Here is a 17,184-nt window from a genome sequence, read left to right as displayed (position 1 = left end):
GATTCTGATATGAGAATTAAGTTGAAGTATGCTTCTGTTTGTATTATCTGGGTGCCTAGATCCTTTCTATTGGTTATGTAAAGCTGGTTGGTACAGGGTTCAGGTTCTCTCAGGTTTAATTTTGGAGGGAACTAATTTGGAGGCTTCAGATCAGCTATTCAGGAGTACTCAAAGAAGCCCAATTCAGTTTACAGTCAGGTACACTCAAGCTTCCTTCAGCACATGGAGGCAGGTTCTGGGGGCTCTCAGGCAGTCCCCTGCATTCTCAGGCCCTCTGCCTGAGGGAGGCCAGAGGGAAGCCAAAAGTCAGCACTCTCTGGTGGTCTGCTGAGATCAGAGCCACTAGACCAATGGAGGTCAGAACCCCCCACTCAAGCTCTCTACTAGGGTCTCAGCCTTAGCCTCCCAAAGCCAGATCTGCACTGGGGCCTTGGGAGGGGCCTCACAAAATCCCAGGAAGGGGAATGGGTATGGCACAATTAGGGGAAGTTCATCACCATGTGGAGGCAGGATCCAGGGGCTCTCAGGCAGTCCCCTGGGTTCTCAGGCCCTCTGCCTGTAGATTCTTTCTTTATTGGTTATGTAAAGCTGGTTGGTACAGGGTTCAGGTTCTCTCAGGTTTAATTTTGGAGGGAACTAATTTGGAGGCTTCAGATCAGCTATTCAGGAGTACTCAAAGAAGCCCAATTCAGTTTACAGTCAGGTACACTCAAGCTTCCTTCAGCACATGGAGGCAGGTTCTGGGGGCTCTCAGGCAGTCCCCTGCATTCTCAGGCCCTCTGCCTGAGGGAGGCCAGAGGGAAGCCAAAAGTCAGCACTCTCTGGTGGTCTGCTGAGATCAGAGCCACTAGACCAATGGAGGTCAGAACCCCCCACTCAAGCTCTCTACTAGGGTCTCAGCCTTAGCCTCCCAAAGCCAGATCTGCACTGGGGCCTTGGGAGGGGCCTCACAAAATCCCAGGAAGGGGAATGGGTATGGCACAATTAGGGGAAGTTCATCACCATGTGGAGGCAGGATCCAGGGGCTCTCAGGCAGTCCCCTGGGTTCTCAGGCCCTCTGCCTGAGGGAGGCCAGAGGGAGGCCAGAACTCAGCACTCTCTGGAGGTCTGCTGAGTTCAGAGCCTCTACACTGATGGATGTCCAAACCCACCCTCTCAGTGAGAAAATTTTTTAAAGAATGAAAAGGAATAAAGGCTCATGGAACTTTGGGATAGTGTTAAAAGAGAAAATATTCAGGTTATTGGACTTTAAGATGGAATTGAGAATGCCAAAGGAGTAAAAAACCTATTTAAATTGGGCTGGAGAGATTGCTCAGTGGTTATAAACACTGGTTGTTCTTGCAGAAGACCTGAGTTCAAATCCCAGCACCCACAAGGCAGCTAACAACTGTTCGTAACTCCAGTTCCAGGGGATCCAACGGCCTCTTGTCTTCCGAGGGCATTGCACGACATGGGTGCACTTACCTACATGCAGGCAATACACTCATACACATAAAAATAATAAATAAAATATTTTTAAAAGATTTAATTAAATTATTCAAATTAATAACAGGAAACTTGACACGCCTAGAGAAGGATACAAATATCCAGGTATAGGAAGGTGAACAGTCTCCAGCCAAATTTAACTCTACCCAGTCTACCCTAAGACATCTTACTGCCAGGGAAAAAGGTAATCAAGCTGTCATGGGTAAAAAGCAAAAAGAAGATTATGAAGGCTGAAAGAGAAAAGAAACAAATAATATACTGGGATATCCCAATCAGGCTAATAGCAGACTTCTCAGGAGAAGTCTTTCCACAGTACTCATGGAAATAAGTTGTCAACCTAGAATCCCATATATAACAAAGTTGCCCATTAGACATGAAGAAGGGATAAAGACATTGTCAGACAAATGAAAACTGAGAAAATATGTCTCCACCAGAACTGTTCTATAAGAAATGCTAAAGAAAGTTCTTCAAACTGAAAGACACATTAATAAGAATAGGAAAATATAAAACAAAATTATACAAACTCAGCATATTCTAATATCATAAATCATTCTAATTGTAAATATTCTGTTATATGTAAATCATTCATACCTTTAGTATGAATACTAAAAATGTTTTAAAATAACTGACATGCTATACATTGGCAATGTAGAATGATGCAAAATGGGACAGCAAAAATTCAAAATGGGACTGGGGAAATGGTTTGGTCCCTAAATTGCTAAAATGCTTGCTATTCAACCAAGAAGACCTAAGTTCAGACCCTTAACACCCACATAAAAAGTCAAGCACAACAGCACATACCAGGGCTAGGGAGGGAAAACAGGAACATCCCTGGGGGTTGCTGGCCAGCCAGTCTAGTTGAATATGTGAGTTCCAGGGTCAGGAAGAGATGTACCTCAAAAATTAATTATTTAATTAGCTAATTAATTTAAAAAATAAGGTGGAGAAGGAATTGAAGAAAATGCCTGATGTGGACATCTGGAATCCACATACACATGAACATACACATATGTGCACCCACGTGCACATAAATATTTATACACTAAGAGAAATCAAAATGTTGTGAGGAAAGGAACACAATTAAGAGATTTTCCTTATTAGTATAGGTCTCATGTTCTTTTGTTTCTGTTCTTTACTATTAGGTTAAGTTGCAATCATTTCAAAATAGCTTGTTGCAATCAAAAGATATTTTAAGGGGGGTTGGAGAGATGACTCAGCAGCTAAGAGCACTGGCCGGCTGTTCTTGCAGAGGACCCATGTTCAATTTCTAGCACCCATATGGCAGTTAGCAACTGTCTGTAACACCAGTTCCAGGGGAATCCAATGCCCATTTCTGACCTTTGTTGACATTGCATGGCATGGGTACATTTACATACATGCAGGAAATTCATTCATACACAAAAATAAAAAAATAAAATATTTAAGTGGCAAAAACCTGTAACAGATAAAGCAAAAATAATAAGCACAGAATAAAAAACAAACCACTAGAATAATTCACTTCATAATTTCCTTGGTGGTTACCAAGAAAAAAGGATGGGAGAAAGGAAAGAAGGGTGGGAAACTACAATAAAACCAGAAAAGAGTTACATAATGGCTGTGGTAAAATCTTACCTGTTAATAATTAATTTAAGTGTGGTTGGATTAATATTGCCAACTAAAAAGATGTAGAATGAATGACTGGATTAAAAAAAAAAAAAAACAAGACCCTGCATATAGAAACTCACTTCACCTCTAAGGATACACATTGACTTACAGAGTTGAGAATAAGATATCCCATCCAAATAGAATTCAAAGGAGAGAGAAAGTAGCCTAGAACATACACTGAAGAATAGAGAATCTTTTCAGGAAATGCTGCTGGAAGAATTGGAAAGGCAGAAGAATGAAACTAGAGCCCAGCCTCTTACCAGTTACAAAGGTCAACTCCAAATGGATTAAAAGCTTAAATGGAAGACCTAAAATTATGAAACAAGTAGAAGAAAACATTGGGGAAGAAAACATTACAGTTTCAGGACCCTGTGAGCAAGGAATTATTGGACAAGATGCCCAAAAACACAGAAAACAAAAACCAAGTAGACAAGTGGAATTACATCAAGTTAAAAATCTCCTATATAACAAGTGAAATAATCAACAAAATGCAGAGGCAACCTATGGAATGGGAGAAAATAATTGCAATGTGCACATCTGACAAGAAATTGACATAGGTTATATAAGAAATTCTAAAATTCAATAGTCAAAAAAATCTCCAGTGAACTAAAAATAGGCAATAGATCCAAATAAGCATTTCTCAAAAAAAAATGGAAATGGCCAGTAAGAACATGAAAAAAAATGTTCAACATCAATAACCCTATGCAGTGTTTTTGGGAGGCAAATTAATACAGCTATGGAAAACAGTTTGGAAGGTACACAAAAATAATTATAGATAGATCTACCACATGACTTAATTCTAGATAGTAAACGAAAATAAACATGTTTTCTTCATTAGTTATCCTGTTTGTGGTTTGTATTATTAACAAAAAGAGACAGATAAAGACAGGAACTGTTCAAGGCCTGTGCCACTATGAAGAGGACACAGTCTCAGAAAGAGGCTACATTGCGAACCGAAACCAAAGCCTCCATTTCTATAATAAGGGCTGAAATACAGGGCCTAGCCTTGCTAGAACTGACCCTAGGAGGGTGGTGGTGTCTTATATGGCTCTACACAAGAGATATAAGGCAGAAAAAAAGAAGAAAAAGAAAGCAGACGTGAGGAGTGCACTGGTATAAGCTTCATAGTCACTGGTGGTGTCACTGTGTCACTTGGTCAGAATCTGTCCTCTGATAACTTCCATCAGTGTCTTCCTTTCTTAAACATTTTAATTAATTGTTATTGTATATGTTATGGGAATGTGTGCCACTGCACAGCTACAAAGGTCAGAAGACAACTTTGTAGAGTTCTCTCCTTTTACTTTTATGTGGATTACAGGTTGCCAGGCTTGCATGGCAAGCACCTTTACCTTCTGAGTCATCTCGCCAGCCCTCCAACAGTGTCTTCTAAGCTACTCCAAGTCAATATGAAAACAACAAAAATAGTAATAGCAAAAAAAAAGGAAATAACCTAATATTACTATGTAGCTTTGGGCTATGCTCTGTTCTATGTACTTTACTCATATTATCTCATTTATATATACTCATTTAATTCTTATAACAAATTTCTGAAACATATTATTATCTCTATCTTGTATATGAGGAAAGTGAGGCACAAAAAGGCTTAATAATTTGCCTAAGGTCACATTGTAAGTGGTAGAAGGAAATTTAAAGCCAGGAAGTTTGATTCCAGATCTATAGATTTAAAAATTGTTTGAAAATCAAATATAACTTGCTATGCAAAAGGAGCAAATAGACAGGTATTTAGCCACTCCAATTCAACTTTCCTGCCTCTATGGGTCCCTCTTATGAAAAAAACATGGAGCTACCACATCTGGAGGTATCTGTAGCTATTTGTCAACAACTTGTTCCCTGTTGTAATTCTCCCAGATGCTACTGGAGGCTGATCACTGGACAGGGGTCTAAAATCCTGGAAATTAAGTTGACTCAAGGTGGGGAAAGGAAATTTGGGGGAGGTCAAGAAAATAATTCCAGCAGTCAGGAGGTAGAGGCAGGCAGATCTCTGAGATTGAGGCCAGCCTGGTCTACACAGCAAGTTCCAGGCCAGTGGGGGCAACAGGGAGACCTGTCTCAAAAAGAAAGAAAAATGAAAAGGAAAAAAAGAATTTCAAGTACGTTTTTATATAAACCCACTATAATATTCTAGTATACAGAAGACAAAGCATTAATTCTCTAACATGGCCTGAGCGTCCAGCTCCATTATCTGATTCCATCTCTCCTTTACAAAGATTTGTATGTGTGCTATCTCACATATGCCTTATCATGGACCCTTGTGAGACTATTATTAACACTTCATTGAGAAAGACACTACACATGAGTTCTAACTCCTGAGTCTCACTCTATCAGCATGTGCCACAACTATGAGCAAAGATCTGGAATGCGGATAGCAAAATCCATCTTAAAAATACTCAAATGATCTGAGGAAAAATCTCATTTCTTTCAATAGGTCATGGGGTGATACATGTGTATGCATATGTGACCTTTATAAAATTGTAATGTGTTGTACAAAGATAACTTGAAGAGTTTGTATTCCTGTAAGGCATACACCCATGGTTATATACAATAAAGTGTGACTAAGTAGAACTAATTACTGTTTTGGACCCAGAACACTCCTCCTTTGTATCAAAATGGAAACATAAGAACAAACTTTATAACTTGGTATCTCTTATGTGAGGGGCTGGTTCTTGGAAGATGAGGGAATCCAGATTAGAAGAAGTAAATCTCAGTCATAATCCTCTTCGCCATCTGCTTCGTCACCCACATGGCTAAGTGACCTTCTCTGTCTTGTTGGTATCCATGGTCACCATCTCTAGCTTATCTGATACCTGGCTCCTCAACTGTTCCACCACATTAAACACATAGCCATCACCCTTAAGTCTCACATGTCCAGTTATCTGGCCAATGGTTTCCTGAAGGCAGAGTCACAGCTCATGATTGTCATTCCTGTCTCAGAGAAGGCTCGCCCATATCCATTGTCACAATACAGAAAATAGTACGTGTATATATAAAAATCACAAAGCACAGTGTATGGGCCTATCCATGCCATGTCCAATAAATGTTTATCATTACTTTTTAATGTGTATAATATAAATTCCTAGCATTTAAATGTTCTAACATTCTTCATTTTTATTTGTTTTTTTCTATTTGATTTTTTTTATGAGACAGGGTCTCCCTGTAGCCCCAGCTAGCCTGGCACTCACTATGTAGACAAGGCTAGCCTCGATCTCACAGAGATCTGCCTGCCTCTGTCTCCTGAGTGCTGAGACTAAAGGCGTGGACCACCACACCCAGCTGCTTTTTGCTTGGTAAAACCAAAGAAACACAAGAGGAATAGAATTTAAAAATCCACCCTATCAAAAGAACCATCAGAACCCAAAGGTATTCTTTTATTTTAAAAGATTTAATTTCTATACTTCGGACACAGGATTTGGAACAATGGAGCTGGAATTGACCTGGAAGCCACCTCCCCTAAAGACTAGCTCTCATAGATTTGGAGAGCACTATGAAGGTGCCAAGGGGAAACAACAATTGATGGTCCAACATCAGCTTCAAGACCAAATAACCACACCAATGACTGGCACAGCATATGTCATTGGTGCAGTAATGACACTTTTATCTTGGGGGCAATCAACAGCTATCTAATTGAACTAAAAGCCCATTCAATGGGAGGAAACTCAAGTGCACTACTGTAAACAAAACTAAATACAGAGGGCTGGAGAGGTCATAGATCTTACAGGAAACCCAACACTGTCATATCCCTAGACTAATGTACTTTCTTACTATGTGTAAAATATATATCCTTATATTTATAGACAAATATCTCAGTCACCACTCATCTTTTTCACCAGAGACTATTACCAAGTACCACAACTGGTCACATACAGACATTGTGTATGAATTGCTCAGGCCTAAGTGACACATCTACAATGCAACTCTATACCTAAGTCTCATGGAACACAGAACAGGGGTAAAGAAGACACTAATGAATCTCTCGATTCTCATAAATGAAGCTCCCTCATGCAACAGAGGGCCAGGAACACAAAAGGTCACAAATGGCCAAAGCATAGAGATTAAGAGTCTGCAGAATGCTGGTTCTTAGACAGGACTCCTATACTAAACTTCACCCACCCAGGGCTCAGGGAGCATTGCAGAAGAGGGAGCGGAAAGATTGTAAGAGCCAGGGAGGAGGCACATGATCATATGGAAATAAGAGTCCTACAAGCTCCTGGGTCCCTGACAGCAATGATGTCAGCATGCACAAGTCCCATGCAAACTCAAGCAGACAAAAACCCAGCACAGAACGGGGGAAATGGACAGCATTAGCTGAATGGTTATGAATCTTAGCTGAAGAAATATTGGCAACTGATTACTGCTAGGTGAGGAAGAGCTGATCTTCTTAAAGTGAGTGACTCTAGATAAGCTGACTAGACCTCAGTAGATGAACGTGCACTGAGGAACGTCTGGGGACACTAACTTGATATATATGATATATGTCTTTTTGAGACAGGGTCTCCCTTTAGCCCCAACTGTCCTGGAACTTGCTATATAGATGAGGATGGCCTTGAACTCACAGAGATCTACCTGCCTCTGCCTGCCAAGTTCTGAGATTAAAGGCATGCACTACCATATCCAGCTATGTATGAGTATTTTTGTCTTCAATGTATTAAGTGTGCCTGTGTTGTGAAATGCCCAAGGAGGTCCAAAGAGGGCACTGAATCCCTGGAACTAGAGTTCCAGTTGCTAGCCACCATGTGGGTACTGGGAATCAAACCAGGGTTCTCTTGTAAGAGTAGCACTGAATCCCTGGAACTAGAGTTCCAGTTGCTAGCCACCATGTGGGTACTGGGAATCAAACCAGGGTTCTCTTGTAAGAGTAGCCTCTGTTCTTAACTGCTGAGCCATCTCTCAAGCCCCAAGATTTAATTTTTAAATTATGTGTGTATAGGTATGTACACATGAGTATATAGAGGCCAGAGGCATCAGATACCCCTAGAACAGCAGCTACAAGTGGTTGTGAGCCACTCAGCATGGGTGCTGTGAATCGAACTCAGATCCTCTACAAGAGTACTATGTGCTCTTAAACTCTGAGCCATCTCTCCGATTCTCTGAAGGAATTCTCTTTTATTTCTTTATTTTCGTTTTTGCTTTATTTCTATTTTATGTATTTGCATGTGTTCCATGCATGTATGCAAGTGCACCTGTGTCATGCAATGCCCACAGAAGAGGGCACTGGATTCCCTTGAAGTGGAGTTACAAACAGCTGTCAGCCACTGTATAGGTGCTGGGATTTGAACCCAGGTCTTCTGCAAGAACAGCCAGTACTCTTAACCACTGAGCCATCTCTCCAGTCCTAGAAATTCTTAAAAGTATAACATGACAAAAACTATTTTATGGGATGACTCTAAATTTTCTAAACATTTTTAATAGGATGATGAAAGCAAGTTTATAAAAAAGAGACTCTAAATGCCTCAAATTAATAATTATTACATTTTCATAAAATACCCACAGGTTAAGGACTCTAAGGACTCTAGATTTTAAACAAAGGAGGAAACATTCTCACCAAGTTAATTTGAGAATGTAATTTCCATTTTTTAAAAAAATATATTTTATTTATCATTTCTATTGCCTGCATGTGTGTAAGGGCACTGGTGTCATGCAATGCCCGAGGAGGTCAGAAGAGGGCGTCAGATTCCCTGGAACTGAAGTTACAGAGAGTTGTTACTGTCATGTGCATTCTGGGACTCAAACCCGGGTCCTCTGCAAGAGTAGCCACTGAGCCATCTTAACCATTGAGCCATCTCTCCAGCCCCATAATTTCCATTCTTATCCACAATTGTTAGGACTATATGGCTCAGCAGGAAAAAAAAAAAAAAAAAAAACAACTGCTTTTGACATACATACAGCTTCTCTAACTCTTGTTCACATAATCTTTTTTGAATGTATCTCTGACATTCTGAAAGGTAATAGTTACCTCCTCCAAATGATCTTTTTACATTTCAGAAATTTATAAGCTGTAGGTTAGCTGTAGGTTTGAAAATCTATGTCTTCTCTAACTGTCATTTGTTTAAGAGGATTCAGCCAGATACATGGTAGATTGTGACTCTTAATTAAACAGGATAAAAGTGAACAAAAAAGTATTACTACATCAAAGAAAAGGACAAGGTCAGGGAAGAAGATAAGAGGATTGTAATTTGAAATATTAATATTTTACCTGGCAAAGACAAGGCCAAATAAAGTTTTTCTGCAAATTAATAATCACTGATCAATACTACTACAACCTGAGACATTAGGTTAGAGGTTCTTGTTGTGATCTTAGCGTTTTACAGTAATTTTAAATTAAGTGGCTGGCTTAAATTTTTCCTTAATAGATATCATATGGGAAATAAGTCACATTACGGCCAAATAAATTTCCAAATGGTTTTAGAAACATCAGAATCTAGAAATTTTTCATAATAGAGGATTACAAAAGGTAACTTATCTATGATACCTCACAGTGAAATGATTTTCATTTTCTTTGGTTCCTAAGGGAACAAATGAAAAATACACAGTAAAAACCCCACCCCAGCACCATATACATACAAAACTCTATCTTAAGAAAACCTTCAAAAACAAGCAACAACTGATTTAGTCTGACATAATAATGGAGCATCAATAGATGCTGCTGATTTATAAAAATAAGAAAAAGCCAGCAGACTAAAAGCTAGAGCTTGCTGTACTGCTAACCATGACAAGTCATCTCATTGATCTATGTAAAGGAATGTGGATGAGCCAACACAAAACTACTCCTATATAAATTAAAGACAAAAAGCCATGAAAAGTCCAGGATGTTCTTTATATATTAACATATAATGTAGGGGCTGGAGAGATGACTCAGCGTTTAAGAGCACTGGCTGTTCTTGCAGAAGATCTGAGTTCTAATCCCAGCACCCACATGGTAGCTAACACCCATCCCTAACTCCAGTTCCAGGGGATCAGATGCCCTATTCTGCCCTTCTTGTACACTGTGTGACACGAGTGCACTTATATAAGTCATATAAATCAAATAAAAATAAATACATAAGTTTAAAATATAAAGTTATAGAATGGGTTTTCTCTGACCTAGTTGGTCAGTATTTAGAAAAAGGAAAAACTGAATACTAAGAAATTTCTAACTCAAGGACTTAACTGAGAAAACATCTAGAAACTTGTATTTTTATGCAAACAATATTTGGTTGTGTTACTGGAATACATCTAGAAATTTTCTAAAACAGGGAAAACATTTGACTGAGGAATCCATGACCTCGTCTCCTCCTTTTCAGTCCAGTCCCCAAACTATAGGCTGAACATCACTAATTTGAAAATTCAAAATCTGAAATGCTCCAAAATCTAAGTCTTTTGGGCTCAAGCATATCACCACAAGAGAAAATGTCTATATCATGAGATTGATTCATATACAAAGTTATAAATATTGCATAAAATTTCCTTCAAGATAACTGTGTAAGATGTATACAGAAAATAAATAAATTTGCACTTTAGACTCAAGATACATTACGTATTTGCAAATATTTCAAAATTCAAAAAACAAAAAATAAAAAAGCCGAAAACATTATCAAAAGCATTTTAAATTTTTACTGTGAGCCTGAGCCTTTAACAGCTAAGCCATCTCTCCAACCTTGTCCCAGGCATTTTGGATAAAAGATGTTCAATATGTATACAGCCAAAATCTCTCTCCCCAAACCACAAACCACATTCCTTTTCTGCTTCTATTTCTCTATGTCCATGGGATAAAGTACAAATTTTATATTAAAACATAAAATACCCTTCATAATCTGATCCTAACTTATTTTTCATTTTCTACCTCTATTAATGAAAAGTTATAAAAGTTATTGTGACACACACCTGTAGTCCCAGCACTCGGGAGGCATAGGTAGTCAGGTATCTGTGAGCTCAAGGCCAGCCTGGTCTACATAGGGTCTATATAGTAAGTTCCAGTCCAGCTGGAGCTACAGGGAGACCCTGTGTCAAAGAGGCAAAAAAAAAAAATTAATGAACATCATTACATCATTATACTTTAATTTACTACATTAAGTCATTTATTTCACAAACTTGTTCTTTTATTAGAACCTTTCACATATTACTGTTTGACTAGATTATTACATTTTCTGTCTACCTATTAAAATCTTTTTTTTTAAAGATGGGTTTCACTATGTAGACCAGGCTGCTGGCCTCAAACTCACAGAGATCTATCTGCTTCTCAAAAGCTGGGATTAAAGGTGTACACTGACATGCCTGGCTCACTTGTCTTTCAAAGGCTCAGCTCAATACTGCTTGTTTTATAAAGACTTTCAAGATTCTATCAGGCAGAGTATTTGATCCCATTCATGTGCTTACACAGACTTTTGTATATGTTTTAACTTATAGCACTATGCTTGTTTGCATGTCTCTCTGCTATAACCAATTACGATTAGAAAGTAAGAAACATTATTAGTATCCTTAGTTTAGAGTACAAAACCTCATTTATAATAGGAATTTTAACGATATTTGTTTAGCCCTCCAATTATTTTCAAGTCATTTGCTATGACGTGCCTTGAAGTGAAATTAATTAAAGTACCGTAAACTTGTGTTGCCCAAAATAAGTTTGAAATATGTTGATTCCGCTTGCTATGTTTATTATTCATTTTAACCATCCACCACTATTTGAACTGTACAGTTATTTTCATTTACATTTAGTGGAAATCCTGGAAAAGAGAGCTCTTTAGTCTTCATATACAGAAATACTTACTTCTATATTTGGTAGAGTTATTGTCACCTGTTCACCTTTGCCAACCTCCAGATCTCCTTCACAAGAAGTATCAATAGAAGCAGGTTTGAAGTCATCTAAAAATGGATAAAAATACCAAGTTTTATAAGATAGAACAGTGTGTTATTTTTCTTGTGACGGTGTCCAGATACCTAACAGAAGCAGGAGGAGAGGTTTATTTGGATAGTTTTAAAGGGTACAGTCCATCACGGCAGAGAAAAGATGGTTGAGTTGTGCTGATCAGAGAACCCCAACTGTAAAAGTGTAAATTTAACTATTTTAAATTAGTGTAATTTCTGATATTTGCACACACTAAAGCTTAACTACTTTTGGTGGGTGGGCCCAATTGAATGGCAGACAATCTTGCTGTAGTTACTGCTTACCAGCTCATTTTGTGACAGTAATAAATGGTATCACTAAAAACAGGAAATTTTCTCTTTATGAGCCCTTACCTGGATAGAAACCATAAAGCTAGCTTTAGACTAAATCCAAAATTAATTCTAATGAGTTGTTCAAACTCTTCTCTGTGATGAGTCATCTGTTGCTAAGCACTTAGTTTATCATTTTTAGAACACAAGTAAATTACATGCATTAGCACTCCTCACACACTCACAAGTAGAACTAATAAAAAGTAATGGGGACTATTCTTTACCATTTTCTAACTACTGTAGTGTGTTGCTTATGCAAGCTTAATCCTTCCAGAAAAATCTAAAAAAAAAAATCACATATGCAAATTGGGGCTAAGAGTTTAGACAGTGTTCTCAAAGTCACATTCTATATGCATTTGGCAAAGGCCAGGACTTATACCTAGGCTTATCCAAAGCATAAAAAAGACAGGCACAATTGCTCCTGTACATAGAGTATTACTTTCTTTCAAATTATGTTGGCTTGCTGGTTTTAAATTAGGTCCATCTGCCCTGTATAAATACAAAACTTCTCTATTTCATAGTTTCCATTCCTAAGTTCTTTTTTTCAAAAAAAAATTTTTATGAGTATTTTGCCTGTATGTATGTGTGTACCCATGTCATACAATGCCCACAGAAGCCAGAAAAGGGCTTTGGATCTCCTAGAACTGAAGTTACAGATGGTTGTTAGCCTTGATGTGGGTGCTGGGAACCGAACCCCGGTCCTCTGCAAGAGCAACCAGTGCTCTTAACTGGTCAGTCATCTCTGAGCCCCCTCAGTGGGTTTTTAAGAGAGAGGGTCAAGTTAAGTAGGAGCCTGTTCTCAAGGATAACAGCAAGTTTTATTTCAATAAACCTAAAATGATTATGTGTCATATTATGACTACTTCATTAAGAAAAAAGAAGACTGAAAACCTTTTTATGTCTTCTGCATAGAATCTAGGTTTGTTTACTTTGTGGTTATTATTATCACTTTGCATATTTTTATGCCATTCTTGTAGCTAGAACAGCTGACTTGGATTTTGAAAATATGATTCCAACATTTTAAGAACCTTTATAAAGTTGAGGGTATAGTTCAGTGTTACACTTGCCTAGTATATGCAAGGCCCTGGGGCCAATTTCCAACACTGCAATCAATCAATCAATCAATCAGTCTTTTTTAATATTTTATTATTTTTATTTTGTGTGTATGCATGTTTTGCCTGCATGTAGGTAAGTGCACCCATGTCGTGCAATGCCCACGGTAGACAGAGAGGCTGTCCGATCCCCTGGAACTGGAGTTATGGACAGCTGTTAGCTGCCATATGGGTGCTGGGATTCGAACCTGGGTCTTCTGCAAGAACAGTCAGTGTTCTTAACTGCTGAGCCATCTCTCCAGCCCCTCAATCAGTCTTCATACATGGAAGTTTTTGAAGCACCTGCAAGGCACTTTTCAGAGGCTATATTTTATTTATTTGATTTGAGATTTGTGGCTGTTAGAGGAGAATGTATACGTGTTATAAAATATATATTTTGAACAAAATTTTGTAATTTTAAGCCTGGTTACTTGAAAAAGAAAAGATTACTGCATCCTTGAGAAGGAAGTGGAAAAGGGCATACTACTTAAGAAAAAGGCATTGAGAGATGAGATAAGAACCCTATCTTACTTTAGGAAAATGAAACTGAGAAAAAGAAACTACAGGGCCTGAATGCCACTACCTGTTTCATCGTGATGAACTTCGGGTAATAGAGAATGGTCATCCAAGGTAAAATAAACAAGGGATACTGTTGAAGATCTTGTTAGTAAATCTCCCTATTTATTCTAACAAACGGGTTACTTTTGCTTAATAAAACCTCTTCGTAAATGTGGAGGGTTAAAATCATTGGCTATTCCTATCTTTACTCTGAGTTACTATAGATTGTTTACAAATTAAGTAAAGTTTTGGAAACAATTTTAACTTGGCATTTCAGAATATAAACTATGCAAGGCAACTTGACAGAACTAGTGAGAAAGGCAGAAAAATGAGATAGTAAGGAAGGACTGGGCTGGAGAAAGGAAGTGAAAAATACTTTAATTTTGTCACAAAAAAATGTAAGAGGTCATGATTCATTGATGTTTCCTTCATTCTCTAGAATTTTCAGGGCCATCATGCAAAAAGGTTTTACATAAAAACGACGTGATATTTTTCTTTCTGACATCTAAATCATTTAACTGCTAAAACACGAGAACCTTTTTAACGTACTTCCCAACAATATAAAAGATAATTCATTAAAATTAGTTCCAGAGTACGTAAAGAAAACCAAAGGGTAGAAATCATAGGGAGATAAAAAAGCGTCCAAGTAAAGAAATTAGTAAAACGCCTTTCAGTACCTAAATAATCGGTACATTTTCTTTAGCTGGCAACAAAATCTGAGACCCAAAAGAGAAAGAAATTGAAATAGTTGAATCTCGTCCCAAGAACAAACTAAACAAGAACCCTCATCAGCCAAAAGAGAGAAAAAAAGTGCGGTCTCGGGAGCATCAAAGCCTTCCCTTTGCCCTGCATTCGGTCCTGCGTTCCACCTGTCACCTTAGCCTTTTCTCTTCCACTCGGCATCATCTACCTGTCATGCTTCCCCGAAGTCATTCCTGCGTATGTGCACATCTCCCCTCTGGGCTGTCGGTCTCACTTACACCGCCCAGGGTTTACCCACACCAGCTGGACGCCACGTGCCTACACCGAGGACTGGAGCCGGGATAGCGGGTTGCTCCCGCCGCGTCTCGGCAGGGGTGGCGGGGGTGGAATCTAGGAGTTCGCCTCCACGCCCCAGTCCCAGGAGGCGCCTCCCGTGTCCCCGGGGCAGTCCTTACTCACAGCGCACAGTGTGGAAGGCGCAGCGCGGCTGCTTTTCGAAACTTTCGCCTAACTTGAGCACGCGCTCGCGACGGCCCAGGTACGACAGTCCGGTTGGTCCATTCATCCCGGTCCTCGGATGCCCACTTTGCCTTCACAATCATCTGCAGCCTCAGCCCGAAGCGGCAGCACCCGCCAGGAGCTCCCGCCCCCACTGGCTCCGCCTTGCGCCTGACGCTAGCCCCGCCCCTCGAGTCTCTCAATTCTGATTGGCTGTCTGGGGGAGATTGCCCCGCCTCTATGCCCCCTTCCCGCGTCGCGACGCACACTCTGCGGACGCGCCACACTGAGGTTCGCGGTGCGATATGGCCCTCTGCTAGAGGAATGCTAAGCGAAGTTGAGGTAACGGACCTGAGGGGGCGACCAGAAGAGGCGAGGGCCGGGGAAACCGAGCGAACTGGCTTGTGGGACCTCTAACGGGAGAGTTGGCCTCCTCCCCGCCCCTCCCGGAGGGTTGGTGTGGAAATTGATGCCTGAGGAGGGGACAAAGCCGGCTGCGGCCTGTGGCGTTCCCCAGGCCTTGGGCCTGGAACCGCGCGCACGGTCGCCGAGCCTCGGTACCTGGACCTGACTGGAAGCGAAGCAGTTACCTTGAAATGGCTTTCTGACCTTTAGGCACCTGGAGACTGGCCTTCTGGTCTTGGGACCCGAACAGGGGGCGTTCCGGAGAGGGGAAGAGGGATGGAGGCGAGAACCGCGGGGGTTAGGATCAAGCAGAGCCGCGCGCGTGGATTTCTTGGTTCCCATCACAGTGATTCCTGGAGGCTGTAGAGGGCAGGGCCCTAAGGGATGCCTCCAAGACGAAGGCTGAAGCTGCGACCCTGCAGCAACTAGGTAATACATTAAGAATTGGTCAGAAGTTGTCACTTTTTTCTACTACTTCATACATTTATTGGAAAGTTGGGAGAGGCATTGTATAAGAGAATTCAGGAGTTCCCAGTTACTATAGCAGGGGATGATTTTTCAGGGTAATTGTGGTCAGATTATCTTCCCGCTTCTGCCCAAAGCAGATTTGTCCGATTTTTTCCAGGTGGGTGAGTGAATGTGTCTCCCCTCAACCTGTGTGTCTTCTAACCCTTTTAAGGTACACTGGATGTTTTGTGTGATAATTAAGCACCCAGGTTCTAGAGCCTGCAAGTGAATATTTTTTACAGTCCTTTGATGTTTATTTTGATTCTTTTAAAATACAGGTGATAGAAAAAATGAAGCCAACAGGTACAGACCCAAGGATCTTATCTTTAGCTGCTGAAGTCGCAAAAAGTCCTGAACAAAATGTCCCTGTTATATTGTTGAAGTTAAAAGGTAAGAGAATAGTTTTATAATTGGGAAAAATATTAAATATTTTTTCTATCATTGGTATGGTGTTAGCCTCGGTTTCTAATTTGTTTAGAAAAACCTTAAATGCTGGACTAGTAATTTTTCCTTTTTGACATATTTTAGTGACTGCAACATATAAAAATACAAATAACTCTTGGATATATTGAGCAGAATTAAGGATATCTTATTTTCTTTTGCCTTAGAAATAATAAACAACACCCCTTTGGGAAGCTCAGAGTTGAAGAAAATTAAACAAGATATATATTGTTATGACCTCATTCAGTATTGCCTCTTGGTCCTCAGTCAAGATTGTTCTCGAATCCAGGGTGGTTGGACTACAATTTCCCAGCTTACACAAATACTAAGGTAAAATGAGTAAGTTAGCTTGCTCTAGTTTTCAACAATTGCTTGTTTTTTATTCATCATTTTAACAGGATTAGAACTCTCTATGATGGGTTTTGATTGTACTTTTCTTTCATAGTGTATGCTGTTACTTGTAGCTAATTATAATTGATGATCTAAGATTTCTTTCTCTATTGATAATTTCTTTTGCTCACTGCTGAATCCCATGTGGTTAATACACTCCTTACTGACTCAGAAATATTTGAAGAAATGAATAAATTAAAGCTCTGTACTTAAAAAACTTACACTAGAGATTGTATGACAGTAACATACGATACAG

General features: G+C 39.5%; 2 protein-coding genes across 5 annotated transcripts in view; one reads left to right on the top strand and one right to left on the bottom strand.

Moving 5' to 3' along the window:
- The window catches only part of Eaf2 (ELL associated factor 2), a 70,697-nt gene extending 55,364 nt beyond the window's left edge, over positions 1–15,333 (bottom strand). Inside the window, exons 1-2 of one of the 2 annotated variants that reach the window (XM_008842924.3) lie at positions 15,147–15,333; positions 11,891–11,985 (exon numbers count right to left, since the gene is read on the bottom strand). In XM_008842924.3, coding sequence (XP_008841146.1) covers positions 11,891–11,985; positions 15,147–15,252 — 201 coding nt within the window. In that variant the 5' untranslated portion in view covers positions 15,253–15,333. The remainder of the gene's footprint in view (positions 1–11,890; positions 11,986–15,146) is intronic. The other variant, XM_008842926.3, reaches the window with a different exon arrangement.
- Positions 15,334–15,422: 89 nt separating this feature from the next.
- The window catches only part of Iqcb1 (IQ motif containing B1), a 53,299-nt gene continuing 51,537 nt past the window's right edge, over positions 15,423–17,184 (top strand). For 2 of the 3 annotated variants that reach the window (XM_029568223.1, XM_008842923.3), the window contains exons 1-3: positions 15,423–15,527; positions 16,376–16,487; positions 16,706–16,868. In XM_029568223.1, coding sequence (XP_029424083.1) covers positions 15,426–15,527; positions 16,376–16,487; positions 16,706–16,868 — 377 coding nt within the window. In that variant the 5' untranslated portion in view covers positions 15,423–15,425. Of the gene's footprint in view, positions 15,528–15,591; positions 16,020–16,375; positions 16,488–16,705; positions 16,869–17,184 lie in introns of those variants that run through there. The other variant, XM_017800567.2, reaches the window with a different exon arrangement.

This window comes from Nannospalax galili, unplaced genomic scaffold (genome assembly GCF_000622305.1).
Source record: "Nannospalax galili isolate Female #2095 unplaced genomic scaffold, S.galili_v1.0 scaffold18, whole genome shotgun sequence".
Classification (NCBI taxonomy): Eukaryota; Metazoa; Chordata; class Mammalia; order Rodentia; family Spalacidae; genus Nannospalax; species Nannospalax galili.
Note: the sequence above shows the minus strand (reverse complement) of the source record. Positions and strands in the feature narration are given on the sequence as shown.